The following is a 20,757-nucleotide window of genomic DNA, read 5'->3' on the forward strand; positions in this document are numbered from 1 at the left end:
CGGTGTCTATGAAGTATCTAGACAGCTTGAAGACACCTAGGAATTGCAGACGATCAGGGCCCATGAGGTAATGAGATGCTCTAACTCAGTCTTCCAGCATTGCCACAAATCCCCGAGATAATCGCCTTAATAAGAGAAAAACTTAATTTGGGTCACAGTTTCAGACATTCCGATCCACAGTGGGCGGGTGCGTGGTTCCGTGGCAAGGCAGAAGCCCAGGGCAGAAGAGAGCAGCAGACCCAGAGACTCACCTTGTAGCAAGCGTGAAAGGGGGTGCGTGCGGAGGGGGGGTATTGTCTTCCAAGATCCCTGAGGAGGGCAGACCTCTGAAGCACAGGGGCTTCCTGCTGGGACTCGCCTGCTATATTTTATTTCTTGTGTATGATTATTTGCAGATCTGTGTACCACTTAGGTATTAATGCTCTCAGAAGCCAGAAAAGGGCACTGGAACTGGAGTTACAGATGGCTGGGAGCTGCCTTGTGGGGTGCTGGGAATGGAACCCAGGTCCCCTGGAAGGGCAGCCAGTACTCTTAGCTGCTGAGCCATCTCTCTCTCTAGCTACAGGTCCCTCTCAAGTCTTTGGAAGAGACTTACCTACAGGATAAGTCTTGATGTCAAATAGATGAATCCCAAACTGTCCTAGACGGACTGGGATGTCCTATCCCGAGCTTATTCTGTCTGTTCTTTGTGTGTGACTATCTGAACCAGAAAAAGTGGAACACAGGGTCACCCCAAATTCCCCGAAATGCATCTCTAGGCTGCATGCAGGAGAAAAGGGTGTAGGGCGACCTCAGTTCTTCCACAGAGAACTTTGGGGCAGTTGAAGGACTGTAGAGTTCCGTGTCGTAGAGTTCAGTGAAACCCATCTATGATCCACACTTGCAGCGTACGCTGACCAGGCCACACACTGCTTGTGATTTCTGGATCTGGGTGGGGCTGGGAGCTGAGGGCTGTGGCTTAAGGAAGGAAAGGTAGGTTCTCAGGCCGTCCCCTCACGGTCTGCATCCCATGCTGCCAGTGCACTGGAGCGCCGCACACAGCTTCTCCAACACGGGCTCTGTCTATAGGAGGAGGTTCTTCGTGTCCTTCCTTGGCCTAGATGGAGTAACCCTGAGGTTTAAATTGCCTGGCAGGCACACAACAGGGATGTCCCATGTTGCTTGTTGGCCGTGCTGTGTGACAGTGCATATCTTGGAGAGGTCACAGGGCAGGTGGGCCTGTCATGATCACACAGGTGACTGAGATGCAGAGCCCTCTTTATGAGCAAGGAGATCCTGTGCGTGGAGGGGAGTCCTCTCCTATATGATGAGAGGTGTGGAGGGGAGCCCCCTTCTACAGAAGGAGGAATGGGCATTGAATTCAAGGCAGCTGCAGAGGCCCCTGGGTGCTCCTTGCAGAATGACCTTGAGCCCTGGTGGCTGTTCTGCAAAGGTGGTCCAGACTGAATGTCCCTAACCCAAAATGTTTGAGCTCAGAGACCTTTCAGAGTTGGGAGTTCTGTGAATTTTGAATCATTGCATGTACACGGACGATTTCAACTGCGCATATGAAGATTCATTTGTGTCTCCGTGCCTTGTACATGCAGCGTGAAGGGAATACTATACAGTATTTTTATATTTATTGATTGATTTTTATTGATTTTTATTGAGCTCTACATCTTTCTCTGCTCGCTTCCCTTCCTCTTCCCTCCCCTTCAACCCTCTCCCAAGGTCCCCATGCTTCCAATTTACTCAGGAGATCTTGTCTTTTTCTACTTCCCATGTAGATTAGATCTATGTAAGTCTCTCTTAGGGTCCTCATTGTTGTCTAGGTTCTCTGAGATTGTGACTTGTAGGCTGGTTTTATTTGGTTTATGTTTAAAAACTACTTATGAGTGAGTACATGTGATAATTGTCTTTCTGGGTCTGGGTTACCTCACTGAAAATGATGTTTTCTGACTCCATCCATTTGCCTGCAAAATTCAAGATATCGTTATATTTTTCTGCTGTGTAGTACTCCATTGTATAAATGTACCACATTTTCCTTCAGTCAAGGGGCATTTAGGTTGTTTCCAGGAGTTGGTTTTTTTTTTGTTGTTGTTGTTGTTTTTCAGCACTTGTCAGTTCTTTGGATTACTTTTATTCTTGTTTGCTGGGGACAGGCTTTTGCACATGCCAAATAAGTGATCAATTATTGAGACACATCCCCAGTCCTACACCTACATTGTTTATTATTATTATTACTATTATTATTATTGTGTGTATATGTGTATGCATGTGTATGTGTGTGTGTATGTGTGTGTGTGTGCATACCATGCATGTTTGTATTGGCGGTAAGAGGACAATTTTTCATTTTGCCCTTTTGTGGGTCCTGGGGAAGGAACTCAAGTCTCTAAGCTGGTCCAACAAGCGCCTTTACCTGCTGAACCTTCTTGCCAGTGTTGTGCCTGTGCTTTGGATTACAGCAAGCGTGTAGTTTCCCAGTCCGAGGTGGTCTTGCCAGTGCTCAGAAGACTTCAGTCCTTGGAGCGTTTGGATTTGGGGGTTCAGGATATGCAGCTTGTGTTCCCTGGAATCAGCTAATCTTGTGAGTCAACACACTTGGTGGCTGTGATGCCCTCGAGAGGAGTGATGCTATCTGCGTTTCTTTGTTCTTTTGATAGTAAGGTAGATGTGTCTAGATTTTGAGCTGTCCTCAGCAGACAGCGTGGGGGAGTTTGGATCTCAGGACACAGTAGCCAGGTCAGAACCACCCACCCCCATCGCTCAACAGTCTTGGAGGAACTCATCCTGGCTACATTTGTACATGACCATTCATTGTCCTCCACCTCTGCTCGGCCTTGCTTGTATTACTTTTTCCACTATGTCCTTTCCCCTTCTTAAAGTCAAATGAAAGCAGCTGGTAGTGGTGCAGGCCTTTATCTTGGGAAGCAGAGGCAGGTGGATCTCTGAGTTTAAAGCCAGCCTGATCTACATAGCAGGTTCCAGAACAGCCAGAGCTACATAGAGAATCAATCTCTCTCTCTCTCTCTCTCTCTCTCTCTCTCTCTCTCTCTCTCTCTCTCTCTCTCTCTCTCTCTCTCTCTCGCAGGAGCACACACACACTAGATTAAATGAACTCAAGAAATACCCGGAATACACTATATACACAGGGAAAAACTTCAACGATTTCAAGGAACTTGTGGGGCTGGGTCCCTTCCAAAGTTACAGTTCTTCTGTTCCTGCCTCTATCCCTTCTGTTTGTAAATCAAATTTCAGCCCCTGACCACATACATGTCTGGCTTTCTTATGGAAGACTTAGCGCTCTTGCTTTCCCTTGCTTGTGGCTGAAAATCAACCCAATGTGCGGTGACCGAGAAGTGACTTGTAACTTCTTTGTGTCAGCAATCCAGACTCCTGACTCTGCTGTAATTGTGGATTCTGCCCCTGCTCCACAGGGTGGGGGTGGGAGGGACCATGTTTATCTCAAACAAGAGGGAGATTGAGGTTGTAAGTGTTAAGTTCAGCCATTCTTTACCCTCCTCCCTCCCCCCTTCGCTCTTGTCTTGCCCCCTTCCCTTCCCACCCAGGAACACCTAGTTCTTACCCCTTTGCAAATTACCACCCGCCCTGTGCGGCACCTTGTGCCATGCTGGCTACTCAGTGTCTTTCTAGAGCTTATTCCTCGTGCATGCCTGGAACTCTCTATTCCTTGGCCAGCCTTCTCCATGCCTCTTCCTTCAGCCCATGGCAGCCACCACTCTACTCTCCTGCCAGAAGTTGGCCCATTTTAGGAGTCTACCTAGGAGTGGGGCCCCACATTCTATCTTCCTATGTCTGGCTTCTCTCCCTTAGCACAACACCCTCCAGGTTCATTCATGGTGTCTCCAGTGAGAGGGGTTCTTCCTTTTTGAGGTTGACTTATCTGCTATACACACACTCCTCATTCCCTTTATCCGTTCACCTGTAGGCATAGGTTGTTTCAATTTCTTGGCTCCGGTGATCAGGACAGTGATGGGCACGGGAATCCAGTCACCAATTCTATCCTTTCTGGATGCAGACCCAGCAAGGGACTGCTGGATCATACAGTACTTCTATTTTTAGCTTTCGAAGGAACTCTGTAATGTTTCCTGTGATGACTGTGCCAGACCATATCCCCACCAGCAGTGGAGAGGGTTCCCTTTTCTCCACCTTCTCGCTAACACCTGTTATCTCATGTCATTTCGATAGCAGCCATCCTAGCAGGTGTGAGGTGACAGCTCCCGGAGAGACAGACCGCCTTGCATTTCCGCTGCGAGTGGTGGAGTTGACCCTTTCCTCCATGCCTGTGCCTTGTGGGAGAAATCTCTGCCTAGATCCTTTACACAATTTATATTTTTTATTTAGTTAATTATTTTGAGGGATGCTGTTGGTTCATCTCAGTGCTTTGATCTTGCTAAGCGTGTGACTCACCACTGAGCTACACTCCCAGACTCCCACACTGTCACCATCATCATCATCACCACCACCACCACCATCACCATCATCATCATCACCACCACTATCACCATCATCACCACCATCATCACCACCACCATCACCACCATCACCATCATCACCATCATCATCATCACCACCACTATCATCACCATCATCATCACCATCATCATCACCACCATCACCATCATCATCATCACCATCGTCACCATCATCACCACCATCATCATCACCATCACCACCACTATCATCACCACCACCATCATCATCACCACCACCACCATCACCATCATCACCATCACCATCATCACCATCACCATCATCACCACCATCATCACCATCATCATCATCACCACCCTCTATCTCTTTCCCTCATCTGTATTGTGGCAGTATTTATCAGTTTTACAAGCAAACTTGCTAGAAAAGCGTTCTTTACGTCTCTCTAGCAGTCTGTGGCTCCAGGATGGGACAAAAGCTTCCTATACCTTCCTGCTCATGTGTCTTCTTTGTCACATACGTGCCCATCTGTCTGGCTGTCCATTCTTCCAGGCCATCTGTCTGGTGCGCCTACCTAACCATCCACCCATCTACCATCCATCTCTCCAATGTGTCACCCCATTTCTCCACCAATCCTTCTCACTATAACATGAAATTTAAACTAAGCCAGAGGAATGAGCCAATTCACCCCAAACCCTTCAGCGTGTGTATCATTAACTAAGATTCAATTTTTGTTCACAGTTCTTTCTTTTCTTTGAGATTTCTAGAGTGAAATGTACGTATTATAAGTTTACCTTCCGGTTCTTGATAAGTGTACATAATTTTAAATCTAAACCCCTGTCAAAATCTATAACATACCAGAAAAATCCCCCCTTTCCCCTTATTTATTAGCATATGTAAGTGTGTGCACATATGTATATATGTCTCTGTGTATGCATGTGTCCATATGTATGTATATGTGTGTGCATGTGCACATGTGTATGTTTGTGTATATACATATGTATGGGTGTGTATATATGTATATGCATTGTGTATGTGTGTGCATGTGTGTGTGAGCATGTATGTATGTGTGTGTGGCCTCAAGGTTAATGTTAGGTGTCTTCTTAGAATGACATAAGGTCCTTCACTTGAACTCAGAGCTCATTAATTCAGCTGGTCTAGATGCCCAGTTTGCTCCTGGGATCCCCTGTTTCTGTCTCCCTCGCACTGGGATTAACAGAGGGGATTCCAGTCCTGCTTGGCACTATGTGAATGCTGAGAATTGAATTCTGGTCCTCAGGCCTTTAGAGCAAGTTGGTTGCCCACTGAGTCATCTCTCCAGCTGGCAAACTTGTCAGTATTTGAGACTGAACTGTTGGGTCTGCATTGTGCAGTGTGCCAGGCGTGAGGGATGAGTGTCTGATGGACAGCCTGAGAGCTCGCTAGGGCTCTTCCCCATTCAAGCCCACTGCTGTGCCTTCCATGGAGCTTCCTCCTTGTGACTCCCAGACGTCCTGCAGGGCGGGCCTTGGTTTCCCCTTCCTGTAAACGGAAGAAAAGAGACAAAGGGACAAAGGGAGACAGGCCCAGTTTGCTCCATGGCTTCAGAGCTGTCAGGAGCACTTGCTAAGACCACCTTTGGAGTGTCAGGCCCCTTTCAGGGAGTGGGGTGCAAACACACACCTCTCTCTAGGAAACTGGCAAACCCGAAGTATCTGATCTTTGAGATGGGGAGGCGGTTCAGAGCCCATTCAGAGCCCCTGCTAGGTGCCAAGCTCTGCTTCAGAATGTGCTGTGCAGGATGGAGTTGTGTATTCCTGTCCTTGTAGCATCCTTAAGGCTGAGACAGGAGGATCGGGAGTTGGGAGCCAATTTGACTGCATAATGAGATCCTCTAGATATCCTGCCCCTATAAAAAACCTCAACTGGTAGAGCATTTGCTTAGCATTCATAAAGTCTGGGTTCCATCCCCAGCACTACGTTACTACATTAACCAAACCTGATGGGCATGCCTAGCATCTCAGCTCTCAGAAGCAGAGGAAGGAGGATGAAGGTCAGGGCTGTAGAGATGGCTCAGCAGCTAAGAGCACTGGCTGCTCTTCCAGAGGTCCTAGATTCAATTCTCAGCACCTACATATTGACTCACAACTGTCTATAACTCCAATTTCAGGGGATTCCGTGCCCTCTCCTGAACTCCTTGGGCACCAGGAACACATGTGGTGCACAGACACACATGCAAGAAGAACTCTCATGCACATAAAATAAAACAAATAGACCTAATTTCTAAAATATAAATTTAAAAAATGGGTCTGGAGAGATGACTCAGTGGTTAAGAGGACTAGTTGCTCTTTCAGAGGACCTGGATTTAATTCTCAGAACCCACATAGTGACTTAAAACTATATATAACTCCAGTTCCTGGGGACCCAGTGCCCTTTTCTGGTCTCCATGGAGACCAGGCACACACATGGTACACAGACACACATTCACACAAATCACTCATACACATAAAAAACAAAACAAAACAAAAGTTGAAGGCCATCCTCGGCTATGTATTGAGTTTGAGGCCAGCCTGGGTGTTTTCTCTCTCTCCCTTCCTCTCCCTCCTCGTCTCTTTCTCTGTGCTTAAGTCTGGGCATCCACCCAGCCAGGCCAGCATCAGAACCAGGAGTCAATTCTCACCGTTACTCTCTCTAGAGATGTATAACCACGTGACCCCATAGCTGCAAAGCAAGGTTGTCCCTAAAGTTGTCTCTAGCATGAGGAGGAGCCCCTGAGAGTCTTGGTCCCTCTCAAACCACACAACCCTAGTGGGAAATTTGCATAAAGTATTTGGGCCTATTCTCCAGAGCAAGATGGTTCTCTCTGCCTTTCTGCTGTGAGCCGAGAACCAAGTTTATCCATTATCTGTGCTGATCTGTATGTTGCCTGGGCTGTGTGCCACCTGAGGTGTGCCTTCCTGGTTTCCCATGGTGCCCACATATGTCCAGTCATAACAACTCCCCCAAGTAGATTAGAAGGTACGTACACCAGGAAAGCTCCCTAGGGGCCGTATTTGCCTGGCCCATTTTAATTTGGGTCTCAGATGAAAGTAGGGATCCCATAAAGGAATGTGCCCCACAAGAACAGGACTTTTATGGCCCTTACCCCACTTTGGTTGTTTAAAAATGCTGCCAGAAATTGGGTAAGCATCTCCTAGAGAAAACAAAACTGAACAAAAGCCCCCTCCACATCAGCTCTCCGCCACCTGCTCTCGTGAAAAGGTCGATTCAATCGGCTCGGGTGCAGTGGAAAACGGGTTCATTAGCTGGCGGTAAGCTGATGGTGCAGATTGGCCCTCGACTTCAATCTTCCCTTGTAATGTTTTACAACCCAGACCCAGTGACAATGGCGTCATTCACTCCGTGCTCGCTCACAGGGAACAGGACGTCAGGGAGCCTGAGTCAGGGAGGGTCTGCTCTGTGGGTTCTGGCACCCAGGGAGAGCCGAGGGATCCGAGATCTGGCTTGGGTCTGGTGCCTCTGAGCAGAGCCCGTTTGATGGGATTGCCGGAGGATGACAAGGTCAGCAGGGCATCAGGAACAGTGGGACTTGCCCGATGACCTCAACCCTGCTCTGTGTAGATGGTTCTCAACTCTGCAATCATCAGCCTGTTAGCAGTGTGCCGGCAGAGCCTCCCTGTCACCACAACCAAGTTTGTCCTCAAGAGTTTAGGAGCAAAAAAAAAAAAAAAAAGAGTTTAGGAGCAGAATGGACTTTGAATGGATCGGCTTGTTGGCTCTTTTAAGCTCTCCGAACTTGAATTTTCCTATCTGTATGGTAGCTCCTAAGTATTTGCACACAATGAGGAATAGTCTAGGAGTAAATGAGGGAAGACATTGAAGAGTGGCTGGAACATGGGTGAGCGTTCATGAAACACTACCAATCATGGTAGTGATGGCGGCAATGGTGATGACAGTGGTGGTGAAGATGATGGTGATGGTGGTGGTGATGGTGGTTATGATGGTGATGTTGATGGTGATAGCGTCGATAACGATGGTAGTGATGCTGATAATGGTGATGGTGGTGGTGGTGATTATGGTGAAAACCTGCCCTCCATGGTTGCCTTACACACACATACATACCCCTTTTCAACATTTACTCTACTGTGATGCTCTGGCTTCTTCACGGGTGTCCTTAAGCTTCAGATGAAAACAACTTGTACCTTCCCATCTCAGGTACCACGTTGATCCCACCAGAGAGACGCTAACAGTTCCCCTGTACTGATGGATCCTTTGGTGGGCCCACTGAAGAGCTCCGTGGGGACCACCCTGCTGTGGTTTACTTCAGACATTTCCTTCCCTGTGTCTCTCTCCCCTCACTGGCTGGAGGAGGCACACTGCCTTCCCTTACCCACAGCCTGGCACCGTCAGATGGCCTCAGGACACAGCACCTCAGGCACTAAACGAGATGTTCTTGATACACGCTGGGGATGATGTTTGAGGCTCCTTAGAGGGAAACAAGCTGTGAGGGGCACGTGGTTATTGAGGATAATATCACTTTTCCACTTCTGGAAGTGTTTATAAAACAGGGTTTGGCCTTTCTTGGGGTGAGTAATTCTGCAGTTTGGCAAGGCTGGATGGGAGAATTCCACGGAGCACACTGGTACGATCCCTTGTAAATTCCCTCAGCCAATATTTTTGGAGGCTTATTTTCTTTAATTAAAAAAAAATAACCATCCCCGTTAAACATATAAAACTCCAAAACGGTTTCTCCCTTCCTCCTGGAGTGCTGACAGCCCAGCGCTTGACCTCAGCAGACCCAGGCAGAGTCACCGGCGAGAATTGATGGCTTTGGTAGTGTTTTATTATTTTGCTTTTTCTTTTATTCTTGTTTTCCATTACATGGTTTGACCCACAAAGCCAGAGCTCTCGAGCTAATGCCATTCTGCTCAGCTTCCTGGCTGACTGGTGGTCATGTGGAGCATCCCAGCTGGCATCTGAGATGGCACAGGCCCCCGGGAGGGGCATAGCCAAGAGACTTTTGGGTGTCATGAGTGGTGGGTGTGTAGTGTCATGGAAACTTGGCAGGCTCTTCGTGTCCCTTGCCTAGCCACCATGATGTGTTTCCTCATAACAGACGTAGACAGGGGCAGAGAAGTCTATATCCCTGATGCATAGAAGGGGACCTTGATCCCAGGCCTCTGTTTTAGACATTGAAAGATGTATTTAGGTAATGGTTGGGCTAGAATTCTGGTTGTGTCTTTTAACAAGTTCTGAGTCTGTGGGCAAGTTGTCTCATCTCTCTGTGCTTCAGCTTCCTAATCTGTAAAATGGGCACAGCAATCATAACACCATCATAACTCATGAAAAGGGTGCCATGAACTCATGCCTGTGGCATTCTCAAGAATTTTTAAGTAGGGGCTTGCTACTGAGATTGTATAGTGTACGCCTTGTACTTTATTTCATTTTTAATTTATTGCAGTTCAGTTATTAAAACTCAGAGTCTCATACATCCCATGAGAATACCACTGAGTTCTATTCTTAGTCTGTTATCAATTAACTAATTAACAAATTTTGGTGCTGAAAATTGAACCTCAGCTTACTAAGCATGTACTCTACCACTAAGCCACATCTCCAGCAATGTATATAATGTATGTATGCATATATGATTTGTGTGTATCATGCATGTGTACAATATATAACGATGTGTATATGTATGTATGGTGCATGTATGTGTGATGTATGTATGTATGATGCATGCATGATGTATGCATGATGGATGGATGTATTGTGGTGTTGGGAATTGAACCAAGAGCTTCATGCACGCTAAGTGTACCTCTGCGCTGTACCTCCAGTCCCAAATGCACGCTTTAATTTCCACAAGTAAGCATTTGTTTTAGCTGCATGGAAGGAGCTGAGTTGGTACCCTAAGCACTTACTTTCACGCGTGTGTTTGATTGTTCCATAGTGAGACTAAACCGATTTGGGTCAAAAATTACTTTCAAAAACGCCTAAAGAAATATTTGATTCCAGGTTATGACAAAAAAAAAAAGTTCTGACTCTTGGGATTTCCTGATCCATATGTGTTTTCTATCAGAATATGTTCCTAGTGCCAGGGGTCTCTGGCTGAGTGTTGAAGCCTATAAATTTCCTAGAATACTGTGATTAACTTCATAAATCACAGGCTTTAGACAGGAGTCTAATCATGCTGAAATGGCTATCAAATTATTATCATGGTTATTGTTATTTTGAACTCCGGATCCTCCTGCCTCTACCTCCCAAGTGCTGGGATTATAGATACAATCCACTCTGCCTGGTTTATTTGGTGTTGGGGATCAAATACAGGACTTTGTGCACGCTAAGCAAGCACTCGACCAACCCTACATCCTCAGCTTGAGAGTGACCAGATTCGGAGAGCCTGGAAGGATGCTGAGCAGGAAGCCTCAGGGTGACTGCCGAGGCTCAGCAGGGTGTGTGTGTGATGCAAGAAGAACCTGGATTTGGTTTGGCCTCATCTTGTTGTGTGATTTCCATCTTCTTTATCTTCCCATCTCTCCCCGTCCTGTGTCTCTTCTCTTTACTTAAAACATTAGCCACAGTGAATGGCACTTGCTGTGTCCTCCTCATTCCTTTGCTCAACAACCCTTTAAACTGGGAATTTTTTAATTTATTTATTTATAGTCTATCTGTGTGTATGCCTGCACACGGATGGTTGTGAGCCACCATGTGGTTGCTGGGAATTGGAAGAGCAGGCAATGCACTTAACCACTGAGCCATCTCTCCAGCCCCCATCAACTTTTTTTTTTTTTTTTTGGGTTTTTTTTTTTTTTTTTTTTCGAGACAGGGTTTCTCTGTGGTTTTGGAGCCTGTCCTGGAACTAGCTCTTGTAGACCAGGCTGGTCTCGAACTCACAGAGATCCACCTGCCTCTGCCTCCCAAGTGCTGGGATTAAAGGCGTGCGCCACCACCACCCGGCTGGGAATTTTTTTAAAGTGGGACATTTTCACTCGTAATCTCTTGAAGGTATATTAAAAATTTTAATTATGCACATATGTGTGTGAGAGGGGGATTATGTGCACACAAGCACAGGTACCTACAAACTCCACAAGAGGGCGTTGGCTCTCCTGGAGCTGGAGTTACAGGTGGTTGTGAGCTGTCCGATATAGGGGGCTGGTAACCAAACTTAACTACTGAGCCATCTCTCCAGCCCCTGAGGACTTCTTTAAATTATTATTAGTGTGTGTGTCCCCATGCATATGTACATGTGATATGTATTTGCGGCATGCATGTGCCATAGTGTGTCAGAGCACAACATTGTGGAGTTGGTTTTCTTCCATCTTTATGAGACTTCCAGGGATTGAACTCAGGCCTCTAAGCTTGTGAGCAAATTCTCTACCCACTGAGTCATCTTTCCTGACTGTGAACTAGGGATGCTTATTGCCCCCAACTTACAGATGGGAAAAAGCAAGACGTAGATCAGTTAGGTACAGCAGTGTGACAAAGACAGCGACTTAAAACGAATTCAAAGTCACAACCAGGAATCTGCGCACAGTAGAAAGACCTAAGGCTGTACCTGACTGTCCAGAGTTCTCTGCTCTACTTGAGCAAAGACGTATCCTTTAAAAAAGTATTCAGAAGTTAAGCCTAAATGTCTGGGCAGCCATACATCTTTTGAATTGGACAATTCAAAGATATGTGGATGAGTTGAAGTAGTTCCGATGCCCGATGTCAGGGCAGGTTCTTAGGTGTCCCCCTGGCTGTTTTCAGACCTGCTTGCTAAATGCAGGAGATGTGAAAAGTGAGTGCCTGAACATATGGACTCGTGGTATGAAATGCCATAAGTGTCCCTGGGCCATCCTGATCCCCAAAGACCCCTTGGTTTTCATTTGTTAACGTTTCTGGTGGATTCATTGGCACGTGGCTCAGCAAGGAGGCTCAGCAGCAGAGCACCGATGGACCTAACTTTCTGTCTTCTTCCTTTCAGTAAAGAGTACCCCGTGGTTCCCAGGAGCACAGTGAGGCACAAAGTGGCCTCCAACCACAGTCCCTTCAGCAGTGAGACCCGAGCTCTCTCCACCTCATCCAATTTAGGGTCCCAGTACCAGTGTGAGAATGGTGTCTCGGGCCCCTCCCAGGACCTTCTGCCCCCACCCAACCCGTACCCACTGGCGCAGGAGCACAGCCAAATTTACCACTGCACCAAGAGGAAAGGTGAGTGTGGCAGGCCTGCCAGCGCCCCCTCCCTTATCGCACTCCTCCCCAGGGTGGAGTGCACAGGACATTCATCTTTTATCATTTTTTCAATAAATAACACAGAAACATAGAAGGGATAGGAGATTCAAACCACGCAGGAAACAAGAGATTCATTTAGGATGTCTCTCAGTGCAGCCTCCCCTTGAGGAAGATGGAAAACGTCTAGATCTGCTTTATAAAGTATGCATGCGCGCACGTGTGTGTATAGCAGGTGCATACACACACATACACATGCACAGAAATACACAGTACATACATAATATATACACACAGACATGCATACTAATACAAAGACACACACATCATACACATTGCACACACGTAACACATACCATACAAACAGCACACATACACCTCCCCTCTCTCACACACACCCCCTCTCTCTCATTTACACCCCTCTCCCACACACATACACAGAGTCTTTACATCCATGCAGTAAGGTGTCTCAGGCATGCCATAGTTCCCGTATCAAGTGAGAAATTGATGATTTTTCCCTAAGCTGCCAAGGAGTTTGTGTCAAGAAAGTAAATTCCAACAAGCCCCTTCTGGGAGCCAGAGCCATCTACCATCATAGTTAGCATGTGCACTGTGGTTGAGTTTAGCTTATCTGAACATTTGTTTGTTTCTGTGTTTTGATACAAGGCCTCACTCTGTAGCCCAGGCTGGTCTAGAACTTGCAATCCTCCTGCCTCAGCTTCCTGAGTGCTAATCCTCTCTGGGTTTCTCACTTGTAAATGGGGACAGGTGTCTCAGAGCCCTGGAGGCCTGGTCAGCACCCAGCAGACTATGGCTATCCCGCATGGAGTCACTGTGGATACTGAGTCCCTGGAGGATGTGAAGATACAGTCGTTGTGAGTCACACAGAGGGGACAGTGTGACCTTCAACCCATGCTCTTCAGGGTCAGACACCAGGGGTGCAGCCTACCTTTGGGAGTCGGAAGTGTTTTTGTGATGTGGGCTAACTTAACCTTGGTCTCCTCTGATTTAGAAGAGGCTCTGGTGTTATGTGTCTTTTGGGGTTTAATGTGAAGGAACAGGAGGCGTGCGCATATGTTGTGTGCTTGTCTGGGGTGGGCTCCGTCAATGGCAAATGTTTTGTTCTAAAACACCTAAGTCATAGTCTGGCCTGTTGCCACGCACCCCACCAGTGCCTGTTGGGCGCCAGCAGAAGTCCGGTGACCCGTTTCTGGACCTTTAGTTAAGCCACTGTCCTCAGGCACCACCAGCAAAGCTGCTTCTGTAGAAGCTGTAGTAGAATTCTCAGGAGCTGGGCTTCCCGGAGGAAGAAAACATGTTCTGAGTGACTAGCCCAGGCTGCCCCATCCTTGCATTCGGAAAGGATAGATGTGCTGGCCTTGGTCCTTGCCTGGGGGTTGATGCCTGACTTCCAGATGGACCCCCAAACCCTTCAAACTCCTTGAATTTCCGAGGCCTGAACAATGTCACCCCAACAGCCCCCAGCCTGGCTCCCCACACATCCACCCCTGGGTGGGCTGGATACCAGATGCGGCAAGCTTGTCTGTTCCCTCGGCTTGCAGAGAGGGAAAGAGTATCCAAGGAGGAGTTCCTGTTCAAACATCCTGTCTGGAGTGATGGCTAAAAGGGTCCTCGCTTGTCTCAGTCTCTGAGTAAGTCTTCTCCCAATGTAGGTACGGGGACCTCTACTTAAAGGTGGTAAACTGAGGCACAGAAAAGGGCTGGTGGGTGTTTTTTTCTTCTAAGAGCGGGTCAAACTTCGTATATAGCTCAGGTTGGTCTGAAACTCACTGTGTAGCCCAGGCTGGCCTCAGACTCACTGCGTAGCCCAGGTTGGCTTTGAACTTCAGTTGCCTGTATTAGCTTCCCAAGTAGTGAGATTGCAGGCAAACTCCCCTGCACCTGGCTGGCCAGTGGTTCACGAAGGTGGAATTGGAAGCTAAGTCTGGTTTGCACACCCGATACCCTGTGTCTCTTAGCAGCACACTCTTGTCGGTGTTACCACCAAGCACACTCTCAAAATATCATCTCCTGAGGGAGACTGCCGTGGAGACTTGGTCATACATAGCGACAGAACTCAGCAGGTTTGCGTTAGGGAGCTCTGCCGATTAAATTAATGCCAGACCTAAAGAGAAGAGAAGCTAGGAAGAAGATTGAGAAGAATCAAAGCCCGTTTGGGGTCAATACTCACAGCAGATCCCTTAGCCACGCCTTCTGCATGGATGTGGTGCTGGGAAGGCTGCAAAATGCCAGAGTCAACTTCTCTACTTAGATGCACTTAGAATCAGCATAGCAAGCTGAAGCAGGGATCTGCCTGTTGCAGAAAGGGTTGAAACCACTGTCCACTTGCAACCGGGTGACCTTGGGCAAATCATTCACTTTTCTGGACTTGGAGTACCTCTAACGGTGAGTCCTACCAGTTAGGTGGATAAGGGCATGAGACGAGAGAATACATGGGAAGTGCCTGGCCCGCTACAGGCAAAGCTGAGCACCTGAAGTGGCAGCCCAGGCTGTCCCCTGACCTTCATATACGAGGGTTCACACGTGTCCCTCATACATGCAAACATGAATGTCACACACAGAGCTTCAGATTGCTAACGGATACCAAGCTGGAAAAACAGATGGGGCGTGGGATCAGGGAGAGTGGTAGGCAGCTAAGAGAAGGGTAAGGGAGGGTGTGGGTGTCCACCCTCTCTGGAGAAGGTTAGAGCGTGGGTGCCCAGAGCAAAGGAGAAGACTGGAGAGAGAGGCAGGGCCAACTGGGTGCCTCCTAAGCCATTTCTATTACGGACTCAAGTGCTATCTGAACAGGCGTGGGAGGCCGTCAGGGGGTCAGCAGCCTGCAACTGTCCTGGTTAAATGTTGTGTTTGGCAGCATCACTTGGCTGTGATAGGAGGGGACAGGAATGACACCAGACACCTGTTGAGAGGTGACTGTAGGTTGTGAGGCCTGCCATGGTGGCTCAGAGCTGGAGAAGTGAGTGGAACCAGGACCTTGGGACTGGTTAGAGATAAGAATGTGAAAATGTGTCCCCGCTCTGCCCCTTCAGATTGGACAGTAAAGCTCAGAGAGATGGAGAAAATTTCCCAAAGTCTCTTTGTCAGTGAGAGGCCTGGCCCGGCATCCCCAGTGAAGCCAGTGGAGCTAGGGTACCAGGGAGTGCAGTATATACTCCACAGAAAGCCTCTGGTCTTCCCAGAAACTTCTGCCTTCCTTGCCACCTTCTACACTCCCAACCCCCAAAGGGAGCTTTGGGTGACAGGGAGCCAATGGGGTCAGAAGGCAATTCATCATCGGTCCCCACGGTGTGAGGTGATAAACGAATCAGGGAGGCTTCCTTCCAGTTTGGGACTCCCTAGGAGAGATAACTCTGTGGGTGGTTTCCCCCCTGGCCCCAGCCTGGCCCTGCTATCTGACTTCCCCTCATTGTCTGTCCGCCTTCCAGCCAGCCCAGGAGCCAGGCCCATGCAATGTCAAAGAGCCCCACAGGCCAGGAGCCTATCCTTGTGTTTGGACGAGGCTGTCTCCAGCCTATCTCTCTCAATGGATGGAGTCATAAAAGCTGGGAAGGTCTTTTATCAATGCCACTCCATCAAATCCAGGATCTGAAGGTCGGAGAGAGCCCTTGTCTGTCTTTCTTTCCCGTGCACCCTGACTCTCATCATCCTCTCATTAGCAAGCAAACCGACCCAAATTAAGATGTAGCAAAGGCATTCACAGCACTGGCTATCAAAGGGAAGGCCGCAGGAAAGATGAGGAGGGCCTACTTGTTTCCCATGCTATGAGGTTTGTAAGGATTTTACATGTATTTATTTGTTTTGTGTGCACGCGCATGTGTGTAAATGTGCGTGGGTACACATTTACCATGTTAAGTGTGTAGAGTTCAGAGGACAGCTTGCAGGAGTGGGTTCCAGCCTTACCTCCTGCGGGTCTCAGGAATCAAATTCTGGTTGCCAGGCTTTTCAGCAGGACTGAGCCATCATGCCAACCTGATGTTGTGTGCTTTTAAAAGTTTTTAGAGCTTCAGTGTTTTCCCTTAAGTGATTTGTTCAGGGAAGCCTGAGCTAGAGAAATGCCCAGTCCTCCTTCCTCTGTCCTGTGCACCAATATGACCGATGATGAGTGATGAATGGCAAAACTGGGGAGAAGTCAAAGGCGTACGGACTGAGAACGTGGCATACACTGGGCCCTGTAAACAGAGAGCAGACTGGAGAGAGATCTGCTCTCATGAAACATGTATTCTTGTGGGGAGACAGGCATGAAGCCAGTGGGTGAACTCATGGTAGTGGCTTGGGTTCTGAGTCAAGGTGGTTTTGTTTTTACTTGAGATCTACCCATGATGCCATTCCAAGGTATCCATTTTAACTCAAGTACTGAGAGTTTGGGTCATATATATTCAAAATCTATCATCCATTCATTTATTTCACCATCCATCCATCCATCCATCCATCTATCCATTTATCTATTTAGTCATTCGTCCATCCACCCATCTATTAATCCACCCACCAACCTATCCATTCATCCATTCACCCATCCATCCAACCACCCATCCATCCATCCATCCATCCATCCATCCATCCATCCACCCACCCACCCATCCACCCACCCACCCACCCACCCACCCACCCACCCATCCATCCATCCATCCACCCACCCACCCACCCACCCATCCATCCATCCATCCATCCATCCATCCATCCATCCATCCATCCATCCGTGTAAGGTGTTGGCTGACCCTATTGAGTTACAGTAACAGCAGAAAGTCCAGGGTCACCCATCCTCACTTTTTGGTGACTCAGAAGGTCTGAATGAAGCCATCTTCTGACTCCCTGCAGATCCCTCAGCCAAGAGTTCTATGTGCTGGGTTCCAAGGTCTCTGTCTGTGGAGATGCCACAACATTTCCTTGCGTTAACTCAGCCAGCAAGGGATATGACCCACTTGGGAACTGTGACCATATTTGCTCAATGGGATCAGTGACTTGAAAAGTGGCCCTGGGAAGCTTCCAGCTCTGGAATCCACCCAAATTCCTCTGAGTATTGGGTGACCGTCAGAGCGCCATCTGCCTAGTATGCTAAGAGAGAAAATTAGAGAAAGGGAGGAGACGTGGGTTATGCAGATGCATAAGGTTTGAAGTAAGAGATTTCATACTTCAAGTACTGAGCTGACTGCTGTGTAAGGCAGACAGACAGGAGGCCATACTTGGTATTTCCTTAATTAAACCTAAGGAGGAGTTTGGGGATTGCCCCCATGTACGGCCAGGACTGAACTTAGAGCAGTTCAGGTCTCCATCCATGGCTACTTGAAGCATAAGCCTTGGAGTCAGGACTCTGCTTTAAAGTCAGGATTCTGAGCTCATCACTAAAATCATTTTATCCCCAATTAAAACAACAACCCCCCCCAAACAAACAAACAAAAGCATGTCTCCAGAAAATATTAAAAGAGCAGGCTTCCTGCAGTACTATACTGTATTGGGTGGTCAGATTCAGGAAGAACTTCCCTCTTACTCAGAAGAATTAGCTGGGTTTGCAGGGTGGCAAGTGTCCTTGAGCATTCTTGCTGCTCATGTGCTCAGAAGCAGAATCCTCAGGTCCTCGACTAGTCCCATTAGAACACTTGACATCTGCTTACGGCTTTTTCCACCCACCAGGAAAGCTAACCTTGACCCAGACAATAAAAAGAATGAAACCAGGTCTTCGCCCTGGACACACACTGAGACTGCATGCAGTGCTTTGACCTGACCTGAAGCCTGGACCCTGTGGTAGAAATTTCTTTACAGTGTGATGACGCCTGGGAAGACTTGAGAATCCTCAGGTCCTGTGTTCAGCAGGAACCCGGGTTGGGAGTTTTCCTGAGCATTCTGCACCAGATCTTTCTGGGTCTTAAAGACAGGAATGCATAATTTTACGATTTTCCAAACTGTGTTCCGACCTTTTTCTTATTATTCTTCCTCCCCGTCCCACCCCCTTTTAAACTTGTAATGAATCTGGAAGGGATCAAAAACTTAAAAATGGTTCCTTTTTTGCCTTTCTTTTTCTCTTGCCAAGGGTACCCTGCAGCTGTACTTTCTGTTATTGAAAAGGGGAACGCCCTTGTTAATAATAATAATAAAAAATCCAAAGCTATGAGCCCAGCCGGCAACAGTGAGATCTTTGGGTTTAAGGTCTGGTGGGCTGAAGGAAGATTGGGAGGAAGGAATCTAGAGAGGAGGCGGCAGGCATGAAAATGAGCCAAAAGTGGCAATGTCAAGAGTCCAGAAGCCCTAGCTAGTTGAAATTTTTTTTTTTTAAGTAAACACTGCAAAACATCTGGATGTCTTCAAACATCTGCGTGGTTAGCATTGTGTACACAGAACACCTGCAGAAGTGACTGCAAGAGTTTCCTTGTGGGGGGGGGATGTTTTGAATTTTTTTTTTTGGTACCAATGTTTGGGCACCCTATGGTTCCCAGATGTGTTGCAAAATGTCTAACTAAAAATAAACGTACAATGCCGAGAGGCAGGCACAAGCCACACTGCAGGGAGGCTTCCAAGCTGCCTGCTGGCATCACCTGGGGAACGCAGTGACTTGTGCTGTATGACTGAAGCCAGATCTACAATTATCTATCCATTGGAGGGGCTGTTTAATAAACCAACCCATGGGCTTTGCCTGCAAATGGATGCTTACTTTATATCCCACTCCTTGCTCTGAGTGACAAGATAGTTAGCTTTCTTTAGTCACTGTTCCCAGTTGGAGGGACATATGTCTGCCTGGCTCATAGCTCCAGCCAAAACACCTGGTACACTGCCTGGCACTTGGCAGAGCTCAGGCAATACCCGTTGGGTTGCCAGATGAATGGCATCAAGCATCGGAAAGCTGGAGAGCAAAGAGACAGGGCGTCGTAGGCGCAGGAAGTCAGCGCCCGCTTTGATTTCTGTCCCTGCCACTTCTCTGAGGTTCACTTCCTGCTATGAGAAATGGTAGCAAAGACAGACATGTTGAAGGGCTTTGTAAGACAGAGTGGAGTCACATCGTAGGTGCGTCGTGAGTAGTTTCTTCCTCATGGCGTTTAGGCTAACATCTAGCTCCATGACTGCTGACCATGCAAGAAAGATCATGACCAAGACTATTGTACTTCTCAAAGACAGCCATGGCTTCCTCTCCTCCCCATCCTTCCTCTCCCTTTGCTCTCCTTTCCCCTCCCCCTTCTCTTTCCTTCCTTCCCCCCTCTCTCCCTTCTTTCAGTAACAAAACAATTGTCACTGATTGAACCCACCCCAGACAAGCCTACAGCATACACACAAGCCTATACCTTCATGACAAACCCCAAAAGACACAATCTACCGGGAACCTGAAGTACAGTCTCCTCTAAATCAGACGGAGGAGACCAAGGTTAAGTTAGCCCACATCACAAAAACACTTCCGACTCCCAAAGGTAGGCTGCACCCCTGGTGTCTGACCCTGAAGAACATGGGTTGAAGGTCACACTGTCCCCTCTGTGTGACTCACAACGACTGTATCTTCACATTCTCCAGGGACTCAGTATCCACAGTGACTCCATGCCACCTATGTGGGATAGCCATAGTCTGCTGGGTGCTGACCAGGCCTCCAGGGCTCTGAGACACCTGTCCCCATTTACAAGTGAGAAACCCAGAGAGGATTAGCACTCAGGAAGCTGAGGCAGGAGGATTGCAAGTTCTAGACCAGCCTGGGCTACAGAGTGAGGCCTTGTATCAAAACACATAGAAGGGGCTGGAGAGATGGCTCAGTGGTTAAGAGCATTGCCTGCTCTTCCAAAGGTCCTGAGTTCAATTCCCAGCAACCACATGGTGGCTCACAACCATCTGTAGTGAGGTCTGGTGCCCTCTTCTGACCTGCAGGCATACACACAGACAGAATATTGTATACAAAATAAATAAATATTAAAAAAAAAAACACATAGAAACAAACAAATGTTCGGATAAGCTAAACTCAACCACAGTGCACGTGTTAACTATGATGGTAGATGGTTCTGGCTATCAGAAGGGGCTGTTGGAGTTTTCTTTCTTGACACAGACCCTTTGACTCCTCACCCTTCTTTTCCTACCCTCCTCATTTCTTACACACACACACACACACACACACACACACACACACCACACCACACATGATCAAATCTGGAG

The 20,757-nt window shown here is 47.7% G+C and overlaps 1 protein-coding gene across 1 annotated transcript in view; it reads left to right on the forward strand.

The window, feature by feature from the left end:
* The window catches only part of Tbx5 (T-box transcription factor 5), a 46,796-nt gene that overhangs the window by 22,414 nt on the left and 3,625 nt on the right, over nt 1-20,757 (forward strand). The window contains exon 8 of the mRNA XM_057765243.1: nt 12,374-12,600. Within this exon, the coding sequence (XP_057621226.1) occupies nt 12,374-12,600 (227 nt within the window). The remainder of the gene's footprint in view (nt 1-12,373; nt 12,601-20,757) is intronic.

The sequence above is a fragment of the Chionomys nivalis genome, chromosome 3 (assembly GCF_950005125.1).
Source record: "Chionomys nivalis chromosome 3, mChiNiv1.1, whole genome shotgun sequence".
NCBI classification, from domain to species: Eukaryota; Metazoa; Chordata; class Mammalia; order Rodentia; family Cricetidae; genus Chionomys; species Chionomys nivalis.